The sequence below is a fragment of the Eptatretus burgeri genome, chromosome 13 (assembly GCF_056783735.1).
Source record: "Eptatretus burgeri isolate ZD-2024b chromosome 13, Ebu_testis_v1, whole genome shotgun sequence".
Taxonomy (NCBI): domain Eukaryota; kingdom Metazoa; phylum Chordata; class Myxini; order Myxiniformes; family Myxinidae; genus Eptatretus; species Eptatretus burgeri.
This window is the reverse complement of record NC_140973.1, coordinates 21,645,244-21,668,552: the sequence shown is the minus strand read 5'-3', so window position 1 is coordinate 21,668,552 and position 23,309 is coordinate 21,645,244. Positions and strand designations below refer to the sequence as shown.

The window sequence follows — 23,309 nt, the reverse complement described above, 5'->3', positions numbered from 1 at the left end:
CGTTCCTCGTGGTTGCAGCAGGTTGATCAGCATCTCAAGGAGATGGGGATGGGCCAAGCATCTGCCTGGGGGATGGACAGACGGAGGTCCCTGGAGTGCCGGTAGAAATTGGACGCAGCGACACGCTGCTCCGGCGCATGCTCCCATACCTGACCTAACCTGATCGGCATGACCTCTGCACTTTAACATCCCTACCTGGCCTAATGTTGTCACCCAAATTTGGTAGCTTTCTAACTGGTGGGTTTGGAGAAGAAGATTTTTGAAGAAATTTACTAAGTCGGCCATTTTTACATAGTCAAAGTCACGTGGTCAGAATGAGCTTTGCATTGTAAATCCCTGTTACAAAGTCAAGAGAGGAACCAAATTTCAGCTGGATCAGCTCAGCAGTTTTGCTGGAGAAGTCAAAATAGGAGACGGACGGACGGACGGACAGACGGAGCACGTTGACAATACCTTATCTGGAATTTATTCCAGATCGGGTAAAACTTCTCGGATCTGGATCTTCACCAAAATATCAACGATTCTTCCTTGTCCTACACCCAACTTGTCCACCAAATTTAGTCTGACTCCGTCCACAATTTTTTGACATATCTTGTTCACAGACAGACAAACAAACAAACAGGTTGGGGTGAAAACATAACCCCCGTCCATCTTAGGTGGTGGAGGTATTCAAAGTAAATTCATTAAATAAATAGCTGTCCTAATCAAAATAGAATTGCGGCTCTCACCTGGCGTTCTGATTAGGTAGCTGTACACGTCGGGATACTCCACCCATGGCCAGTCTCGTGGGTTCCAGGCATCTGCATAGTGCTGATGTGAACAAGAATCGCATTCTATTCAACCCAATTTCATGCTATACCTTGCCAAAGCCAAGCCTGGCAAGTTTCCCAGATATTGTTAAGACATGACAATTCCAAAAAAAAAAACCCATCAAATTTAACGATGACAGGTAGGTGAACAAATTCAGCTTACGTGGTGATTTGAGAGACTTGCTGCAGTGAACACATTCACTGTGGGAAGTTGTGTGTGCATTCCCATTCGCAGAGCGTTTGTTTTCCCCTTTGTCAAAATTGCGATCCTGTTACTCGATGTAATCACATGACATTGACGTCAGACCATCAGTTTTAACCATGTAGTTTGCTGGTCCTTGTACCACCCACTTGCAATTGTGGAAGTAATTGTGTACCATCACAGGCTAAACTAGTTTAAAGGTAATTTTGAAGATTGCCTGTTGCCAGGAGAGCTACTCGATAGTGATTTGGTTCACTATTTAGCAATCCTGCAGGGGTGCAATGCATGTATTGATGTACCTGTAAAATAATGAATGAAATGAAAAGGTTCAATCCAGTTTTCGATACGACACGGACATTAACGCAGACCTACAAGGTCTCAACAAATCCAGTCTATATTTCAATGAACACCCATGCAAACGCATTGAGGGTATATCACGAGTTGATGGATGAACAGCATTCCTCTGATGGAGCAAAAACACATCAACAATTGTTTGCTGAAATGACCCACTTCCTCTACGCAAAACACCTTTTAAAAACTTAACAAACGACCCAGCCTGGTCGTTCGTATGGTGCTGATTTGAGATGTTTAATTCCATTTTGAACCATTAAGTCATTGAAAACACCAGAAACAAACTGAGGACCATTATATGAAAACCAAAACATCAGGTACTCCTTGGTTTGCAAGAATTGACCGCAGTTTCTCGACTGTGTTTTCTGACGTTGTTGCAGGATTGCATGATAATCACCTCTGGTCACTTCGAGAACGCATCGATGACAACCAAAAACATCTCGTTCCAAAATGGGCCAGCAAACTCGACATGAATTATTTGCTCCGGCTTGTCTGTTGTGTAGCTCATCGAGACAATGTTGTCTGAACTTTGGAGGAATCGCTGTTCTCGTATCCCACATCATACAACCTTGACCTAAACACAGCTCTGATGACTTGGACGCATACGGTTGATACTCAGGTGTTGAAGCCAGGTAATTCTTACCCCCAGTGAAGATTGCCTGTATGACACATGCAAGCATGCACAGGATCATGGGTTGATTTAACAGTACATGCTTTGCCATGACAAGCCCACACTGGATCTGACCCAGTGTAAACACATCAACATGATCGGATGATTCAGATGGATTCCCCTTGCAAGGCAAGTAAGAGAGACCGTCACAGTTGACATGTTTCTCGGTGCCAAGGAACTGGACATCATTTGCTGTAGGCAGTGAGGAACAAATTCCATCATTGTATCCGTGCCACCACAGTGACTGGGATACCTCATTTTGGTTCCGAGATGAATTGGAATAGTTTATGATTAGTCTGCAGGGTGAAATGGTGGCCAGCAGGTGCTGATGAAACTTGTGCACTCCCCAGACAAGGCTGAGAGCCTCCCACTCGATTTGGGCATTCAGTCCATTTTGTGTAATAGAACTGCTCCAATGCTGTAGGCAGAGCCATCACATGCTAAAAAGTTATTGAGGTGTTCCTCAGACATTTTACCTGCAATGAGTACGTTATCCAGGTACGATTGTGCAAGAAGATCTACACAAACCTGATCGAAAGCTTTCTGCCACAAAACCTGAGATGAAACAATCCCAAAACGGAGTCGGGTGTATCGATAGAGTCCTTGACGCGTGTTTTATCATCAACAGGTCACTACTACCGGGCTCCATTTCCCGATGGAAGAGGGTACTGCTCGATACGAAAGCATGGGTTGGTTGACTGTCATCTTGAAGTCCCCTTTTCAATCGAACGTCACCATTCCACTTCAGCACCGTGACGACTGCAGTGGCCCAGTCCAAGTATGGCACCCGTTTAATTACCCCACAGGCCTCAAGCATGTCGAACTCGGCTTTCACCTTGTCACGGAGGCTATATGGGACTGGCCTCGTTTTAAAAAAAAAACGACTGGCCATTCCTTCCTCAAGGTAGAACATGGCTTGTATATTCTTGAGTTTACCAAGCTCATTGGAAAACGGGCCTTGATGCTTTTGAAGGATCTGGTCCAAAGGATGCTCCAACCAACTTGACACGATGTATATGGAAGAGAGCAGGAAATTATGGTCAGGCAATGTACTATTCAGGTATTGTAATTATCTAAAATTATTCTTAATTAAGCCTCCCCCGGAGCATAGGGAAGGCTTATTCGTGTTGTCGGGTTTGTTTCTACAATTTGTGCCCCCAATTATTAGTTCACCTGGAACGTAGTTCTGGGGAGCTTTTGGGATGGCGCGTCGTCCGTTCTTCCATTCACAAATACTTGCAACTTCTTCTCTGAAACTACACATACAATTTCGATGAAACTTTACCCCGTCGGGGTCTGAGGGGGGGTCTCCGGGTTGGGGGGGGGGGGTTGCCCCACAAAATATGTATTTGCTTTCTTCTCCAAAACCACACACACAATTTCGATGAAATTTGATCACAACCTTTATCACCCGTGATGGACCAAAGTTTGTTCACAGTATTAAACGAAAAATCCAAAGGTATTTACTTTCTTCTCCGTTGCATATTTTGTGGGTCACCCATGCCTACCAGTGGTTCCCTCGTTATCTTATCCAGCCGCTACCAGGTGAGTGCCCAGAGATATTGCCCCCCATGTTTAATGGTACCACAAAGTTTATTAGACCCCCCTCCCCTCACAGTCGTACTACACCACCATTTTGGAATATCAACACTGAATTTCCAAACTGTATCTCAAAGCCGGCCGAGACTTCTTTCGGAATGAAATTTTGCATCAATAACGTGAATAGAAAGTATGCGGGTTCGCCTAATTTTTTTTAACCCTTTGAACCCTAGCGGCCATTTTACCAGCTACTGTTCAAACCTCCATCTACCCGAGCGGCCGGATTTTTCTTCAGGGATCCCTGGGTGGGGGAGGCGAAAGTCCAAGGAGTTCATGGTTCAAAAGGTTAAGGTCATGACCTAATTATAGGCATTTTAACATTTTTCACCCTATCTCGCGGAAACTTTGTCTGATTGGAACAAAATTGCCCTCTCTTGATAGCCCAGAGCAAGCCGCATTTAAGCTTAATTTACATCGTACCCTCCAGGTTAAAAGTCATGGTCTTGTATCCCTAGGAGTATTAAACCATCATTTATGTTTTTCTCCCTTTTTTCTGCCAAATTCCGAGCTGTATCTCGGATCCAGCTGGGACTTTTGGAATGAAAATTTGCACCAATAATGGGAATTAAAAGTATGCGGGGTTGACTTTTTTGACCTTGAACTAATTTTTAAGGTCATGCCCCAATTAGGCATTTTAACCTTTTTCACCACAACTCGACTAAGGTTTGTCCAATCGGAACGAAATTGCCCTTTCTTGATAGCCTAGACTAAGAAGCATTTACACTTAATTTACAACATACCCTCCAAGTTAAATGTCACGGAAAAATGCGGGTCTGGAGAAAAGATACTAGTTTTTGTCGTCAGACAATTTTGCCACTGCGGAATCTCAAAGACCGCTTGGCCTTCCAAGATGTTCTTACAACATAATGGTGTACCTACACTGATGTTGTGCACCTGATATTTGATTTGTTTACTTGACCTATAATTTTTGGATTGTGTCCTAATGAACAACAAACACCTTTTTGATCATAACTTGAATATTCTTCCTCCTATTTTCATGATGTTGAGTTTTATGGATAGATTGTAGATGGGAACACATTTTGTGAATTTACACACTGTCCCTAAATGTTGAACATCAAGGTCATATGGTAGTCCAAAAACAAAGATGGCCATCGTTGGATCACAGGCCGAGGGTAAGTCACAGGTGCTCGCCAAAGGAAAGCCTCTCGTTGGGGGAGGCTTAACCTTGGCGATGGCTTTGTGATCGCAGATGTCAAGTTGGGATTTTCTGTTATGTTATGTTGCTGAAAAATACTCGATGTCAGCATCTTGCTTTGTTGATCTGTATGGGTTCTATATGTCTTGACAGTATAAGGAGCAGGTACTCAATACTGTATTTCAAAGGTATCCATTTTATGACTAAGTTAAATACATTTATTGACCCCCTCATGCCCCCCCTCCCACCTTGCTCCTCCACTCTCGAGTAATTCCTTCCCCACACCTTTTGTTCTTGCATCAGGGTGCTGGTCTTTCCTCCTCTGAACCCGCGTTGGCGGTTTTTGATCCATCGGACAGTGGAGCTGGAAAATGACCTCACAAGCTTTTCTATTGGCAAGGGAGACAGCCGGAGGGTAGTTTTGGTGCATACAAAGGGAAGGGCAATCACTCATCGGTCTCAAACAGATTCTGCAACTCAACAACTGTACGTAGTTGTTTGCGTGCTGTGTACTATCTGAGTATCGGTCTTTTCTATCTCAGTATCATCTCTTTACTTTCGCCACCAAAGGTTGGTGGAGGTTATGTTAAATTTCACCTCTGTCTGTCTGTTTGCCTGTCTGTGAGCAGGGTATCTCAAAAAGTTGTGGACGGATTCGGAAGAGACTCGGTGCACCGGTTGGGTGTGTGACAAGGACAAATCAGTTAGATTTTGGTGAAGATCTGGATCCGTTTACTGGAATTTTAAAAGTGATTCTTCACTATTGAGGGACTGGGCCAATAATGATAAATAGCACGATATTTCAAAAAATTATGGATGGATTCGGACGAAACTTGGTGGACAGGTTTGGGGTGTGACAAGGATAAATTTGTTCGATTTTGCTGAAGATCCGGATACGAGAATTAAAAAAAAAATTTTTTTGAAGTGATTCTTCACCATCGGGCTAACGATATACATAACAAGCACGACATTTCAAAAAGTTGTGGACGAGTGATGACAAAACTTGGTGGGCGAGTTGAGTAAGGTGACAAGAACAAGCTGATTCGATTTTGGTGAAGGTCCGGATGCAGATTCGGCTCATCAGTGGGATACAAAACGTAAATTGTCCAGCCTGGTGGAGGTATGCTCTCTTCCGAGTGCCCTTACAGTTTATTATTGGTTTTTTTATCATTATTTGCAGACATTTTAAAAAGAAATATAACAATCTACTGTACTTTCTTTCCAGTTACATGTTTTTTTTTTTAAATTAACACTCATGGGAAGGAAGGATTGAGAAACTTGAAGATATCTACATGATTTATTTGTGACTTGAATTGTTGCAAGTTGATCGAGGTTGGAAACGCACTGCTGGGGAGGCTGTTCCAAAGAATGGCCGTGGGGTGTATGAAGAAGAGGTAGGAGGAGGCATTGTGATTGGTAATGGGAAGGAGGGAAGGGAGGGTAATGCAGTAAGGGTGACAAGTAGAAGCAAGAAGGGTGTCATGAACAGAGTGAAGAGGTGGAGGAAGAGGAGGAACAAAAACAGAGTTTGACAGATCACTGACTATTCGTAGCAGTAGAACAAGCACAGGGAAGAGATTTCTTGTCAGTGGGCCAAAGGTTGGAGTTGGCTTGACAAAGTTAGCTTCTGCGATCCAGAATACCAACGACTGATGGAGGAGTGCTGCCCCAGATATGGGAGCAGTATTCCATCACATGTCTTAATTGGGATTTGTAGATGATGAGAAGCTAATGGAGTTGAAGTATTTGTGAGCTCTGACGAGGAAATCAAGTTTCGTGGAGGCAGATTTGGTGACATTGAGGATGTAAGGCAGCCAAGATAAATTGCTGGAGATTGTGACACTGAGCATAATAATAGAGGAGGATTGCTGGAGTTGAGAGCTGGGTTGATCTTGCTGGGTAGGCCAATAAGGAGTGTTTAAGTCTTGGACTGATTGAAGGAGACAAGTTTGTTGGAGCCCCATTGGAGAATGAGATTGAGGTCATGACTGATGGAGGCAACAGTTGAGAGGTGATCGGTAGCAAGGGACTGGAAGGAGGTGCACTGGGATTTATAACTGGTGGTGGAGTGGAGGGTGGAGTCATCATCAAAGCAATGGACAGGGTTGTTCGTAGCTATGAGGTCAATGATGAAATCAGAAAGAGAGAGAGAGAGTGTTTGTGTGAAATGGCAGAACCTCAAGGGATACAGGAATTAATTTGGTGAGGGTCAGAGAGGGCACCATCAATGCAGGTAGAGATAGATCATCCAGCGAGGAAGCTGGAAAACCAGGAGATGAGTTGATGGTGAATATCATACATTAGGAGCTTTACAAGGAACTCTTTGTGTCAGACTCCATCAAAGGCTTTGCTGATGTCCAGCGTCAGACTCCATCAAAGGCTTTGCTGATGTCCAGCGAAACAACTCGACATTCTCCAAAGTACTTGAGAGCTGAGAAATGTTCATTGGCAACAGGCCAGGAGGTCACCAGTGGACCTGGCTTTGCAGAAGCCATATTGGTTATTGAGGAGTGAGCAATATTCAAGGTGGTTTAAAAGGTGTTTATTTCCATGACTGGAGATATTGGAGGGTTCAGACATGTTGCTATTCTTCGGGATAGGGCAGACGTAGGTGAGCTTCCAGGTGGTTTGGTAAATACTGACTGTAAACAGTTGGAGAGGTCGAAAAGCTTGGAGAGATGGGAGCAAGCTTGGGAGCACAGCGTTTGAGGCAAGCAACAGGAATGCCATTCAGACCATTCGTTTTGTTGGTGACAAGGGAGAGCAGGGTCTGGTGAACTTTGCCAGTGGAAAATCTGATGACGGGCATAAGGGAATTTGATTTATGAAAAGCAGTTGGAATTCTTTGGGAGTCATTCAAAGTAGAATTGGCCAAAAAGTGAGGGGAAAAGATGTTTGCTTTAGATTTAGGATAACCAGAGACTGAGCCATCTGGGTTGTTGAGAGAAGGAAAAGATGACTGTGGTGGAGATGTACTTGGCCAAAGACGAGAAGACACAACTGCTGCTTGGGAGAGAGGAGGGCTTGTCAAAGGTCGACTGGATAAAATCTGCTTTGGCTGCTGATTTGGTACATTGCAGTTGCAGGCAGCCACACAAGCTCTACGACTTTGATCTGAAGGTGAAGCTTTCCATACTTTTTTTCCAGGCTTTCCAGAGGCAGTTTTTGAAGGAGACAGAGGAAGCACAATGATTGGAGAACCACTCCCATTAGGTCATCCCAGTTGGCAGAGTCATAATGCCAAAGGATGTGAGAGGTAGATTGAGAATACTGATATTGGCAGATGGTGACGAAGCAGTGGCCAGAGGATCCACCATGTGCAGCAACTTATAAAGATATTAGTGGAGAGATCAGTTTTGTAAGTGAGAAAGATCTGGAGTGCTGGAGCTATTAGTCGAGATGCCAAACAGCCATTTCAAGGCAAAGCGTGCTTTCGCGTCATTATGAAGTTTTTTTTGGTTGATTCATCAGCTCTGAGCTATCCTGAATCAGAATCAGCCGGGTGCCAGTCTCGCATCCTTGAGGAATTTTTTTTTAGAGGTGAAAAAGAAAATGGCCGCAACCGACTTTCGATAAATTCTGTTTTGGGCTATATCTTCACTTCTAATGCACTTACAGACACAATTTTGGTGTCTACCACTATGTTTCATGCGACAGACAAGGTAAACGTTGATGATTCTCTCAAGATTGGACGACAACAGATGGCCGAATTTGAATCTGGATGGCCAACAAGCTTCAACAAGACACTAACCAAGAAAGTGACCCTGATGACTTCGACCAAAAAGAGCATCAAGCTGGATGGAAGGCCAGTATATGATACCGAATTGATCTACACCCGAGTCATATGTCTCCAACATTACAGGGATATTGATATCAAGGATGTCTTCTCTTACGAACTGTCCCCTGTCCCAGCCTCCTTGTTTGATGAGAGCGGTGCGATGCGGGCTCAGTCGAAAGCAATCCTGAAGACGAAACTCCAAGTTGAGCAATCAAGTCGAATCCAAGGTGTTCCAGATGCTGTCATCATCGATGGATGCGCCATGTTATGGACTGTACATTGGCCCACAAATGGTACAGTTGATGATTATGTGATCAACTTCATGGGAACCATCAAATACCACCTGGAGAGTTGTGACATATACCTGATTTTTGACAGGTACATCAAAATCAGCACAAAACAAATGACGAGATCCAGTCGCGCATGTCATGATTCAAGTCGAAAACATCAACTCAACTTACACACAACACTTCCAGCACAAAAAATGGTCCTAAATGTAGCCTCCAACAAAGTACAACTGATCGATTTGATCTGTCAGTATCTGATGACCCACATTGTGGACAACCATACCAAACTGGTGATCACCGGAAAAGATCCTACACCAGTACAAGTATGGAACAATTCCACTTTCCAGAGACAGGATGTGAAAACACACCATGAAGAAGTAGATATCATCATCATCCATCACTAAGTTAGAATTGTGTCAGGTGTCAGTGGTGACTCACACATCAAAGTGGTCTGCGACGATACAGATGTCTTTGTCCTGTTTATTCATTTGCACCTCGAGTAAAAAATGACTGTGGATGTCAGCATGGAGAGTCCGTGTGCTGGGAGGGCGAAAGACATTCGCCAAACAGCACTGAAACACAAAAACATCGCCAAATATCTGCCTGCTGTACATGCTCTGACCGGATGCGATACTGTGTCGTATTTGTTTGGCATTGGAAAGGCCACAGCCCTGAAGGTACTAATGGGCAGACATCATCCCACCTTACTTGGTCAGCTTGAAGCAGACGAGGTAAAGATGATATCTGAGGCAACGACCTTCATTGCTGCCTGTTATGGTTCCAAATTCGAAGGTGATATGTCCACACACCGGTATCAGTTGTGGAAGTCTAAGATGGCCAACTCCAAGATTACCTCTGCTCCGAAATTGAAGTCGTTGCCCCCATCGCATGATGCCTTTGTTCAACATGAACATTGCGCTCATCATTAAGTCATTATACTGAAATTGGACACTCAGTCAGACCCTCCGAACTTGGATCCCATAAACTATGGATGGCAAGAAGGTGAGGACGGTGCGACGTTGCGTTCAACCACACTTCCACCTGATGTGTCTGCTGCACCAGTCACCATTCTGCAGCTGATCAAGTGTGGATGCTCCACCAGCCGGCCATGTTCCACCGGGAGGTGTGGTTGTGTGGTCCCGTTTGTGGTAGAGCGATTAAAACCACCATCTTTGGGTTATAAAAAAATAAACCGCCTCCATCGTTTCGGCTCATTCTACGTTGGCGGGACTGTTCAAGTCCCGTGGACGTCACAATATATATATATATATATATATATATATATATATATATATATATATATATATATATATATATATATATATATATATATATATATATATATATATATATACCTTCAATTTTATCATTTTTGGATTCCTTGACCATGAAAACATAGTAGTAGACACCAAAATTATTTTTGTAAGTGCATTAGAAGTGAAGATATAGCCCAAAACAGAATTTATCGAAAGTCGGTGGCGGCCATTTTGTTTTTCCCCTCTTAAAAAAAATTCCTCAAGAGTGCGAGTCTGGCACCCGGCTGATTCTAATTCAGGATAGCTCAGAGATGATAAATCGAGCAAAAAAATTTCATAATGACGCCACAACATGCTTTTTCACATTTCCGCTGGACTATATTGGAGGAGCAGTGAGGAATGCGGGTGTGCTCAGAGACGAGTTTCAGAGGTCATTGATTTAGGAATGACCTCGGTGTATGAGGAGAGTGTTGTATTCATGAAATGCCACAATGCATCTTTGTGTTCAAATGTCTTGTAGGTTGTGTGATGTGTAAGTTTACTAAAGTATAAGGTTGTGTAACAACGGCACTTGGGCATGCCTGCTATTTTCATTCTGTTGGCTCTGCGATTGTAGACATGGTGCACAGAGTACGATGGAGCAGCGCAAGAAACGACCTGACAAACTTCTCTACGTACCCAGGGCAATGCGACACGCCCAGCCCAGTGCGAGGCAAGACCGTTATCCTCCTGCGGTTGCATCTGAAGGCACTGACACTGGCCGACTCAGCTTGCAGCAAGTGAAGGATGCAGACGATTTGTGTGGAACCTTGAAGCAGGACGACATTATGACTAGGATTGTGAACGACAACAAAGGATCTGAACTTGGACAAATGAACAAGTCTCCATTAGAAAGTTGCACTGACGAACGTTGTGCCAACTGGACACCTGAGGGATGTGTTGAGGACCTGCCTATTCGTTGCACGGAGACTGGTTGGAACAATGTGGTTGATAAAGACATTGATGCTGGAGCTGAAGAAGGTACATTAAAAAGTTATGAACATGCAGGAGACAACCAGAATATATTTGCGGCACATTCACCATGTAATGCTATTGTGAAAGAAGTTGAGGAGAAACACTGCAGTGGTGATGCAAGGTCATATTCTGAGCTTTTAGTTGACCTCTCTGAGGACAGTGTGACATTATGCCAGACAGGTGATCACTCCGATGTTGAACAAATTGAACTGCTCGATTGCTTCTTCTCACCCATTCCTGAAGCGACGTCGTACTCAAAATGTGTATTGGGAAATGAAGACTCGGCGGACAGAAACTTGATCAGTTTCGACGAAGCACACGAGGAATCTGAAGGAAAAGGTAGCGTTTCTCTTCAAGTTAACAATAACAATGCGGCGGTAAAAGAGGAAGGTGAAAAGAAGGATGAGGACCAGAGCTGGGAAGCCATGTTCGACGATGAAGGTGAATGTCTGGAGCCACAGCTCATGGAAGAGGTGAGATTATCGAGCTTGAAGGTTGCTTGCCCAGTGCACATCTTCCTATGCACTGACTCTTCTTTGGATCTTTACAGCTGATGGTCGGCCTGAGCCTTGATGAAGTAAAGCTGCAGCATGCACACATCGACTACCTTGCCTTCCAACCGAAGGAGCCAGCGTTCACCGATTTTGAATTTGATCACGTGATTGAAATGTACGACTTCTCACCCGATATTAAAACTGAGGATATCATTCAAGCCTTTTCCTCATTCCGGTGGGTGAAGCGACAACACAAGTAACTGGATTTATGGGCTTCGTCAAGCTGACTTGCATTTTTGCCCGACCATGTGCCTCTGTTTTGCATCCATGACCGCTCCTGCAGGTTTACCCGATTCTTTGCTGCATGTCCCTTACATCCCCGACCCTCCTTTAGATATACTATCTTTTAATGTCTAATTTTTCCAGGACCAAAGGGTTTGTGGTCAAGTGGGTAGATGATTCACATGCCCTGGGGGTGTTCTCAAGTGCAACTGCAGGTAGGTAAAAAAAAAAAAAATATATATATATATATATATGAATTCGTTTTATGTTCCCAAAGATCTGACGTTATGTCGTTTTTTTTTTGGAAGTTGCAAGATGCAATTCTCATCGAGTCATGAATAATACATTGCTGTGCCTAGCCTAGCGCTAGACGTAACGCCAATGACGTCTCGGCAAAAAGAGCGTTACAGACAGGACGGACGGACGGACAGATAGAGAAATCAGTTACTTTTTGTTCAACTTAAAAAATATTTTTTTTGTTCAACTTCAACAATAGATTTGTCAACTTCATAAGGGGCTTTGACTGTATTCGTGACTTGTGCACTGTTGTTAGGCTGTGTGCGTTCTCTGCAGCTCGTGAAGGCCTGGCGTTGCCACAGGCCATGTTGCAAACACGCCCGATCTCCCAGGCTAGCAAGCAATCGCAAAAGAAACTCCAGGACTGTGTAGGTCTGTACCATCCTTTAGCATTGTTTATTTTTGTTGTTTTCTTTGCTTGCTGCATTGTCGTTGGTTCATGAGTGATTGGCACCATAACGAGCTCAAAGGTCCATCGTTTACTTTCTGTCCATTATCACCGCTGTTTTTTTTTTTTCCTTGACTGCCATCAGAGTTTCTAGAACCTGTGAAGCCTCGGCCACAGACCAGCGCAGTTTTGGCACGCCGGCTCGTCGCTGGGGCACTAGGTGTGCGGCCAACCGTGAACAGGGAGAAGCATGAAACCGAGAAGCAACAGCTAAAGCAGGCTCGAGGTATGAGCACTTACCGAGCTAGTACTGTAAACTTAGCAAAGTTTCATCTAAATCCTGCTATTTAATTCATTGATTTATTTGTACACAAAGTCGAGGCTCTTGGAAGAGCTAAAACACAGAATGGATCCGGACACAACAGAACAAAAGGAACAGAGGGAGAAGGGGAAGGAGAGGGAAAAGGAGAGTGAGAAGAGGGAGAAGGAGAAGGAGAGTGAGGAGAAGGAGAAGTCGAGGAAGAAGGACAGGGAGAGGGAATCGACTGCGGGGTTGAGGGACAAAATCGAGGGAGACAGACAACAAGGGGTGAGTGGTAGGGAAGGATACACTGGTTGGACAAGATAGGTACAGAAGCAAACTCCAGGAAGGAAAAACTGTCAATTTGGAAAGAGGTTGACTTCTAGTTCGGGGTTTGGCCATGTGTCGGTTAGATCTAACACTGTGCCTTCCACCTGAATCGAAGTTGAGTTTTCCGAACCAGATCCGTCTTGTTTTTCTGTTATATTTTTGTCTCTATGTGCTGTTTTGTATTTTCATTGAAGTATTTTGTGATAAATCGTACCTTGCCGATATCTGTTGAATTCATTTTTTCATGCAATCTTGGCCTTCTCAGATAACCTGTGCTTCATCGTCCCAACTTTGAGGTTGTTTTGTCATCCTGTTTCTTTTCCTTTTTCGCAACATTTTTCAAACACTCCTATGCCCCCCTCGATTTCCCCCCCCCAAAAAAACTCTTTCACTTGAACACATCCTGCCCCTCCCATCACCCACCACCCCCTCCACCCCTCCTGCTCCCTCCCATCCATCCTGCTCCCTTCCATCCGTCCTTCCTCCCATTTGTTCTGCTCCCTCCCATCTTACCAGCCTCCTCCCCTGACCCTCACCCCCCCTCAAAGACTCCCAATGCCTCCTCCCCTGTCCCTCACTGTATGCTATTTCTCACTCTCCTTGTCCTGCCCTTACACCTGCCAACCCCCCAAGAGCACATTTGGCTACGACTTCCCCTCCGCTCCCACTTCTTGTTTGTCTGTGTTGTACCATCCTCCAAAGAGTGATGACTACATCTACATCTATATTTGAACATGGACCAACCTTTAACCACTCATCCCAACTCTTCCTTATATGTGGTGATTTCAATTGTCACCATGCAAATTGGCTCGGTGTTGGCACTTCTCTCACCAGCCATGACACTTCACAAAGTCTTCTGTGACTGCATGGGACTGACTCAATCTGTGAACTTTCCAACCAGCATTTCTCCCAATGGCAAATCCTCTCTTCTGGACTTGGTGATGACAAATTTCCCTGCAAATGTCTCCTTGCTTTTCATGTGATCATATGCTTGTGAGAGTCAACATCTCTCTGGCTATTCTCAGAGAGCTGTCTCAATGCCAGCGAGTCTGGTATTTCACTCGGGCAGATTGGAAGGGACTGCAAGCAGCTATCTCTCCAGGATTGGTCTCCCATATCTATGACCCCTGACGTTAACTCAGCTTGGGAATTCTTCCACAGAAACCTGCTCTTTCTCTCATGTGCAGATTCATCCCATTTCACTGTGCAATTATCCCACCGTTCTGCCAGCCCATAGTACACTGAATCCTGTGGTGAGGCAGTTAATCTGAAACAATTCACCTTCTCCTCCTGGAAGGCAAATCCACCCAAAGGCAATCTCTGTGAGTTCCAAAAAGCCTGCAACAAATGTGTGTCCATTCTCAGGAGAGCCAGAAAAACAACATCTGTCCAACTTCAAGATTGAACTTTCAAACTTGTCTACCTCCTTTAAAACCTGGTGGTGCCTTGTTGCCTCCACCACCAAAGGTGAAAGGAGGTTATGTTTTCACCCATTTGTTTTTCTTGTTTATGTGCAGGATATCTCAAAAGGTTGTGTACAGATTCAGATGAAATATGGTGAACAGTTTGTGAGTGTGACAAGGAAGAACTGATGAGATTTAATGAAGATCCGGCCACTATAATTTTTTTTTAATTTTTAAAGTGATTCCTCACCATTGATAGATAGGGCCAAAAATGATATATGGCATGATATTTCAAAAATTTATTGGCCACAATATTGTTGCGAATCTGGAAACTATTATCGCACTCATCATTCAGGTCCTTTAGCTCAGTTATCTCGTTAAGTACGTGTTCTATAGAAAGCTCCCTTCCATTGTTTAATGGGTAAATCTATGTAATTGCGCTGTGATTAATTTTAATAGTTATGTCAGAACAACAAAGAAGAACCCTCCCGTCCCGTGATTCAACATTCAACAGCGTCCCGTGATTCAACAGCTGACTCAGCAGCGTAAACGGGAATGACGGTTGGGACGGGTCGTCACGAGACTCAGCAAGGTAAACAACCCCCACCCGCAGTTGCGGGGGGGGGGGGGGGACGCACAAGGGCGGATGAGTCAGGCTGAAGCGAAGCGTGGCGGGGCGAAGAGGAATAAAAAAGGGACCCTCTGCTTGGCTCGAGTTGGTTCTAGGTTCTTGTCGGGTGGTCATTGGTGGTCGAGTCGTGCAGTACACTCGTGTGGTTGCTCTTGCTCTGCTTCGTGGCCTGGTTCGGCTGGCTCTTCTTGGTTCGTGGTCTGCTTGCTTCCCGGTTTGGTGCGACTTCTTGGCCTCATCTTGGTCGGTGGTTCTTCGGGGAAGCGACTCATCGGGTCGGGAAGGATCGGTGCCTCGTCTCACCAGCACGTGGTCCGGAGTGCGAGGGGATCCGCCGGAGCTTGGAAAGGATCGTGGCTCGCGGTGATTGGATCCAGCTCGCCCACACTGGTGCCCGGTCCGAACAGCTTGAAGACCACACGAGGTGGAAAGGTCCGAGGCAGACCTCCGAGCTGAAGTCCGTCTTTAAGGCATCAGCCACCATTTCTTGGGTGTGTGTGTGCGTATGTGTGTCCGTGGGCCCGTCTAACAAGTAGAGAACTGTTAAGTGCTTTGTGTGCTGTAAATGATTGCATTTCATTTCATATAGTCGGTTCAAATCTGCTCTTACGTGTTCCCTAGTTCCCCATTATTATTAACAAATACCCCCATTGTTGAATGTAACAGCTCGTTCTGTGTTTCTTTCCTTGGCTCGACATGACGCGTGTTTGAGGATTAGTGTTCGTAACTTGTTCATTTGGTCCGGCCCGACTTTGGTAATTCCGCTCGGTTACGCCGGATCCGAGTCTGCGATAGCGACACGATTCGGACAAAGTCGGCCGAGGGTGAACTTCCCCGGTAGTCGGACCACGTGGGTACATAGGTAAATTGAAGTTGGCAATCGACCCTACCCCACGTGGCCTATCCATTGGCGAAGATCGGTCCGATAGGGGACCCATCAGTTCCGGAGTTATCCGGGGCGACGACCTTTACATTCCGAGCAATCGATCGAGCCGGCTCGCGGCTCCATCAGAGCCGTCGTGCTCATGGTCGACCCCCCGGCCCCGTAACAATATGTTCCACTGGATCAGTCATTGCGTGGCAGAGGTATGCGCTCTACCGAGTGCCCTTCCATTTAAGTCTGTCTGGTGTAGGCACCGTTTGCATCCCTTTCCTCACTCCAAATGGCACCACAGTCGACTCCACTCGTGAGAAGGCTGAATGCCTCAATTATGTGTTTGCTTCCAAATCTGGTCTCCCCAACCCCTCACTCTCGGTACCCACCCTTCCCTCCTGAAGTCTGTCTTTTGCACCTGAGAAAGTGGAGAAATTTCTTTCAACACTCAACTCTGCTACTGGACCAGACAGCATTAGCTCACTCTCTCTCTCTCTCTCTCTCTCGACTGTTCCTTTTGGCCTGTTACATCCTGATCCGTTCAGTGTCCTAGCTCTTCCACGAGCCTTGACGATGTATATAAAAAGTGGGGTGCATGCTTGGGGGTAGGGGTGGCTGGAGGGATGGGGGGGGAGGAGTTCACTGGAGTAGAAAAGTTTATGGTTTTTGATGGGGGGGATGAATTATCTGAGAATATTGTCACTTTTTTGCACCATCCATGGTCTTCTCTCCCCTTCCCCTTCAGAACAGCGGAGACTTGCCACGCAGCAGAAAGAAGCCATTTGGGAAGGCAGACCAGATGCTGGGGTGTAAGCTGATGTTCTACTTCTGACCCATCAATATTCCATCTTTTACTCATGAAATGTTTATACCAATGCATTGCCCAAGGTACTTGCTACTTTATAAAGCCGTGCTTTGATTTGTTAAGGTTTTTACAGCCTTTTCACGATCATGGTGTGTTCTCCATACGTTGAACAAGTTTGTTCATGAGGGTTGATAAATGCAATAGTGGGGCAACTTCGCTAAATATAGCATAACAAGTGTGCATTTTGTGAGGAAAGCACCAAATTTGGCACACCAGTAGCCTATCATATTATGAACAGATTTGGATATTGGGCCATCTCAAAATTTTTGATGGCAGTGGAAAATGGCTGCCACAGCCATCAGCGGCTGAATTTGAGATGGCCCAATATCCAAATCTGTTCATAATATGATAGGCTACTAGTGTGCCAAATTTGGTGCTTTCCTCACAAAATGCACAATTGTTATGCTAAGTTGCCCCACTACAATAAGTTTCCAGTGCATTTGTAACCGTTTTGCTATTAACCTCATCTCTCTTGAGCCTGTGGCCAAAATTCTCATCTGTGCTACCACATATGCCATGGTCCATTGAAGGGATGATATTTAGCATAATGGAGAGTTGCTCGTCACTGTCTGAGGAAGTGTGTGTGTGTGTGTGTGTGTGTGTGTGTGTGTGTGTGTGTGTGTGTGTGTGTGTGTGTGTGTGTGTGTGTGTGTGTGTGTGTGTGTGTGTGTGTGTGCGCATTGTGTTTTGGGAAACTGACTCATTTCTCCATCCATCATCCATTGAACATTGCAAAGAATGTGACATAGTTTCGTTTCGGTGAAGTTTTAAAAGATTATACGCTCGGTTCTTTTATAGATATGTTTTCTCACCATTACTATTTTATTGACCTCACAAAACAAGTTAATAAAGCAATAGGTAATTACCGAGTAGGCATACGTTTGGTACAACATAATATGCTGTGCATTGTCCAAAGTATTTTTTTTTAATTAACCAAAGTGTAAATGTATGGAAAGTGGAAAATCTATTTCAAATAAATCTTAAACCACATTTTGGAAAGTGGGTCCTTCTGCCTAGTACTACTTTGTCCGTCCAGCTGGGCGTCAACATTTATAGCTGTGAGTGCGATAACTTGTAAACTGTTCACCACATCGATTTGAAATTTGGGTCACACATGTACCACCTGAAAAGGAAGAACCCTATTGATTTTGGGCATGGCCGGATCCAAGATGGCCGACTGGGGTGGCCATCTTGAAAAAAAATGTTTCAATGGCGGGGGATTCCCCATCTCTGATGGGTATATTTATTTTTTGGAGCAAAGGACATGAAGGCTGTTTTGGTTTTGATATCACGGTGATGCAATTGAAATGAGTTGGGGAAACAACTTGAACAATCTTCAGAGTGATCACCACAAAGATGATTTCTGTTGAGTTCTGTGATAACCCAACCATTGGTTTTGGAGAAGGTTAAAATGAAATAGCTCAAAACAATCACACAAGACACCAAAAATAAAGTTACGTTTCATTACGTGATGACATTTTGTTGAAGGTATAAAGAAAATTCAAATTATTTCTTGCCATTTGATGTGATGATTGTGGCGTATTGGCATACGCGTGCAAAGCACAATGCGTAGAGCGTTGTGGGGGCGTGGAGGAGTTGTGATGGTAGTCACGTGTCTGCAATGCATATAGCTGTTCGCGCCCGCTAGGGACTTGTAGCACCAGTAGCGGCATGTGGTATCATTAGCAGTGTCTTGTCGGTCGTGTGCCTATAGAGTGCATCGAGTGCGTATTAAAGCAGAGTTACGGGCATCCTACGCCTACCCTCTCGCTCGAGACAATAAAGCGGAGTTGTGTTACCCTCCGGCTCGTGTCTGCCTTTGGCACCTCTGCCACGACACTACAATGATTAATTGTATAATGTATATATATATATATATATATATATATATATATATATATATATATATATATATATATATATATATATATATATATATATATATAGATATAGATATTAGTTGCAGAAATGGCCCTTAGTGTGTGATTAAATATAGGATTAGCCCAGATCCCCCATTAAATGCATGTTTAGCAAGGTTGTTCGGTAAATGGACGTTACATGTGTGTCGGGAGGTATAAGAGGCTGTTCATTGTTCGTACATTGGTGGTGGACCAAGAGGTTCTTTTTCTTCCTTCCTCTCTCCGGACAATAGTCCCCACCCAGCGCTCTGAGGGGGAGTGGCCTTGAGAAGGAAGTGAAACTGAAGGGAGGAGCCAGGAGACATTGAGGCGAGCACCGGATCGGCAGTAAGAGGAACTGCCTGAGCCACGAGAAGCGGCGCGCCCCAAAAGGAAGAAGAAGTGAAAACTGCAGTCGGCTTTGAGGCGAGCGAGCGCCGGAAAGGCAGTGTGGATCTGCCGAGGGAGTAACTGAGCCTGAATGTCGATCGGCTTTGGTAAAGAGCGCGCCGAATCTGCCATTTTTAGCAGTAAGGGAAGCAGTCGGCCGAGAGGCGAGAAGGTGGGACTGAGAGCGCCAAGGTGGTGCGACCGGCAGTAAGAGGATCTGCCTGAGCCTCGACACGAGCGATCAGCAGTAAGAGTGACTGCCTGCTTTGTCGAGTGCCATTTTGGCAATGGGAGAAGCCGCCTGCACGTCGAGTCGGGCGATCGACTTTGTGGAGGAGTGGTTTTGGCCCTCCTCGGCCACGGACCCAGCCTGCGGAGCCCAACACCTGGACTTGTATGCTGGACCTTGTGAAAAGCCAGCTGGAGCATACCACCGTGGATCTTTCACTCTGGTGCAGTCGACCTCGCGGGGTCTGAACGCGCCGAGGCTGTGTGCGTGAGGGCTGCGACAAATGGATGACACCTCCATTTTGCCACGCGGCGTGTTCGAGCTGGGTGCTCGAATCCGTTAACATCGGCTTCTTACGAGCCGTATTCGTGCCTTTGACATTTTCCTCTCGTCCATGAAGCATCACCATATACTCTGTGTCTTGTCTGCATGCTGTCCATGTCTTGTCTGCATGTTGTTTAAGGTTTATCTCATTAGGGTCCCCTTCGAAACCCGTAATCCGTAGCTCCCTAGTTAAGAACGGGTTTTCGATTAATTGTAACATTGTCGTGAATGCTTTGCTTGTGTTGTGTTCCCTGATGTGTCCCCAATAAATCTGGCTGATCCGCTCGATTTGGATATCAAACCAAAATGGTTACAGACTGGCAGAATCCGCTCGGTATCTAACAAAACCAGTCTGTAACCGGGGTCTATTCCCCCAGCTGGCAAGGCACAGGTGTATGTTGGTATCGTGATCTGAGGCGCGTAACCAGAGAATTGTGCCGAGCCAGCCGGCGTTATAACCCCGGAGACGGCGGTGATTGACATCAGTCGTCCGAATCCTTAACACTGGGGTCAAGAGTCGGGTGCAAATTCCGCCACCGCTGAATCAGTAACAATGTATATATATATATATATATTATATATATATATACATATACATATATATATATATATATATATATATATATACATATACATACATACAGTACATGCAAGCCAAGTATGGCAGCACTAGACATACATGGGTTTATTCAAAAGTGAAGGTACTGCTTCCATTGGCTTGCTATTCATTAACATTTAGCCAAAATGCTGTAATAAATGAACAGGGAAAAATATTCTGGCACAACTATGAAGGACAAATTTATCTGTCCGATTACACGGCCTCATAGCCTCGGGACTCTTACGCATTCACTTATACATTGTGTGCATGCTAATACAAGTTCCTTCTCAACTCTGGAGTCTAGACTAGTCCAATAAATCCGTCGTCCGTCCAACTGATCCAATAAATCTGACTAATCTAAATAAGTTTGAGTCGATCAATCGAATGTGGAAACACACAGAAAGCCAATACAATCACGTAGACCAACCCGAGTAATTTACGTGCAGCCTTTGTCGTTCTGGAGATAACGTCATGTGGGTTATGTGTCGTTCAGTAGATTTTGGCAGAATTTTTAGGGGCATTCCCTCAGAGGTTTGTTTTTTTAACTTTACGTTTTACAGAACGAGTATTGTGAAAAAACATTGTCAGATCAGAAACCACGATGGAAAACTCCTACAGGACATATAAATACATGCAATTTCAGTACTTTTGAGTGTCATGGGACCTTTAAATAACTACTTTGATTGAAATGCAACAATCTAGTTTTTGTTTCAAGCGTGGAAGAATATAATCTCGTCTGGGAGTCATGGCAGGCCGGACAAACGTAATGTATGGGCAAGATCCGACTTGCAGGTCGTATTTTACCCACCCCTTGATGAGGGGATAGTGCTTCCACACGCAAATACAAATACAGAAAGCACTGGAGAGCTCATAGAACACCTTACCACCTGCAGTGTTCAAATTAAAATTCAATTTAAATAAAATAATGATTTTAAAGTTCATATAAAAAAACAATTCTAGAAGTTTAGCGCCGTCGATGTGGTCGTCCACCCCACCTTATTTAACATCTGCAAGAAATCCTAAACGGAAAGGTTTTGGAAGTGGAAAAAAGGTAATTTATGTTCTACAGTGTTCATGTGCCATATACAATTCAATTGAAATAAAATTGAGAATGTAAATGCCCAGTCACACCTTGACATTTTAGCCAGCAATGGCAACGTATTAAAATGTATGTAAAACGCTTTTGATGTTTTTTTTTAAAGATTCGGGCGTATTCATAACGACTTGGTCTTATGCATAACATATTAGTAACGGACACAGAACGTTTCGTTGTGTTATAGATAACTTATACCAACGAATGCTGAACCTGTTGTCGGCCTTCACAACCTATGCCCAACGATAGTCTAACTTAGGCATAGCACGCTGCACGCATCGCAGACGATGACGTGGGGTAGGTTATGAAAAGGCTGCCGCACAACGATTCAAATCATAACCGCCGTAGAAATGGAAGAATCTACATCGCAGTCACACCTTGGCGATCTTGCCAGCGTATGCTGACCTCTGAAAAATGCGTCTGAAACGCTGGCGCACGTCGAATATGGTCTGGGTAAGTTTGGTATACATGAATAGAACGCTAAAGTACGCTATCATACGTCGTATTAAATGGAATACGTCTTGTAATTTTAAACATGTTGAAAATTTGACGACGTACTTGTCGTATGACACACGCTCTGCATGCGATGGGAATAAGTTGTACGCACGACATACGATCGTTGACACACATCGACACGCGTTACTTGTAAGGTACTCACAAGTCGAAACATGTCAAGGTAATGGTTAGCGTCAGTGTTCCAGACTCCCGGTTTTTTTTTTTCTTCGGTATGACGGTGTTCAGTGTACAGCGCGGTTACGATTTAAATCGTTGAGCGGCAGCCTATTAATTATATTATATTATAACCGCACTAGAAATCGAAGTGTCAAAATCACCATCATACCGAAGGAAGACAAAAAAAAAAAAAACAAGGAGTCTGGAACACTGACGCCAACCATTACCTTGATGTGTTTCGACTTATGAGCACCTTACAAGTAACGTGTGTCGATGTGTGTCACCGATCGCGTAACGTGAGTACAACACGTTACCCATAGGTTAGAAATAAGTTTCGGGTACGCTAAACATTACCTCGACGCGTTTCGACTTGTGAGCAACTTACAAGTAACGTGTGTCGACGTGTGTCAACGATCGCGTGACGTGCCTCCAACTTATGGCCAGCGTTATGCAGAACGTGTGAGTCATACGCTGGCATAAGTCTTAAAATTTCATGCATGGAAAATTTGAGGACAACCGAAAAGTACAACGTTTAAAGCCAGCGTACAACGACGTATGGCAGTGTTTTTCAGCGTGCTCTCAATGTTATCAAAACTTACCCATACCGTATTCGACGTGTACCAGCGTTTTAGACAAATTTTCCAAAAATCGGCATAAGCTGGCTAAAACGTCAAGGTGTGACTGGGCCTTAAATGTCATAGAAAAAAAATTTAATAATAATCTGGAAGTTTATCACTGTTGATGAAGCATCTTATTTAACATATTACATTCGTTATTCATGCCTGTTGTTTGTCTTTTATGATGTCCTTATAACAGTAAGTTTCCTGTTTGGAATGATTTTCTATTTTGTTTGACTGCCAGACATGCACACATCCAAAGTGGAAAAAAACAACAAATTCTCACTCCTCTCTGCTCATCTGCGATCGGGACAAATTCAGAGCCAAAGTACTGTTAAACAGCAGGTTTGTTTTCAAATTCACGGTCAAACGAAAACGGCACTCGGAAGAGTGCATCTGGGTTCCTCCAGGCTGAGCAGTTTGTCTTGCAACCAACTGATCGGCCAGATCTGCATCCCGACCTGAACCAAAATCTAATCGACTTGTTCTCGTCACACACCG

General features: G+C 44.5%; 1 protein-coding gene across 1 annotated transcript in view; it reads left to right on the top strand.

The window, feature by feature from the left end:
- LOC147014036 (uncharacterized) overlaps positions 1–23,309 on the top strand; it is a 121,617-nt gene that overhangs the window by 7,963 nt on the left and 90,345 nt on the right. Inside the window, exons 2-8 of the mRNA XM_085851611.1 lie at positions 5,091–5,273; positions 10,725–11,595; positions 11,673–11,851; positions 12,043–12,113; positions 12,472–12,567; positions 12,729–12,869; positions 16,868–16,931. Of these exons, the coding sequence (XP_085707737.1) occupies positions 10,744–11,595; positions 11,673–11,851; positions 12,043–12,113; positions 12,472–12,567; positions 12,729–12,869; positions 16,868–16,931 (1,403 nt within the window). The 5' untranslated portion in view covers positions 5,091–5,273; positions 10,725–10,743. The remainder of the gene's footprint in view (positions 1–5,090; positions 5,274–10,724; positions 11,596–11,672; positions 11,852–12,042; positions 12,114–12,471; positions 12,568–12,728; positions 12,870–16,867; positions 16,932–23,309) is intronic.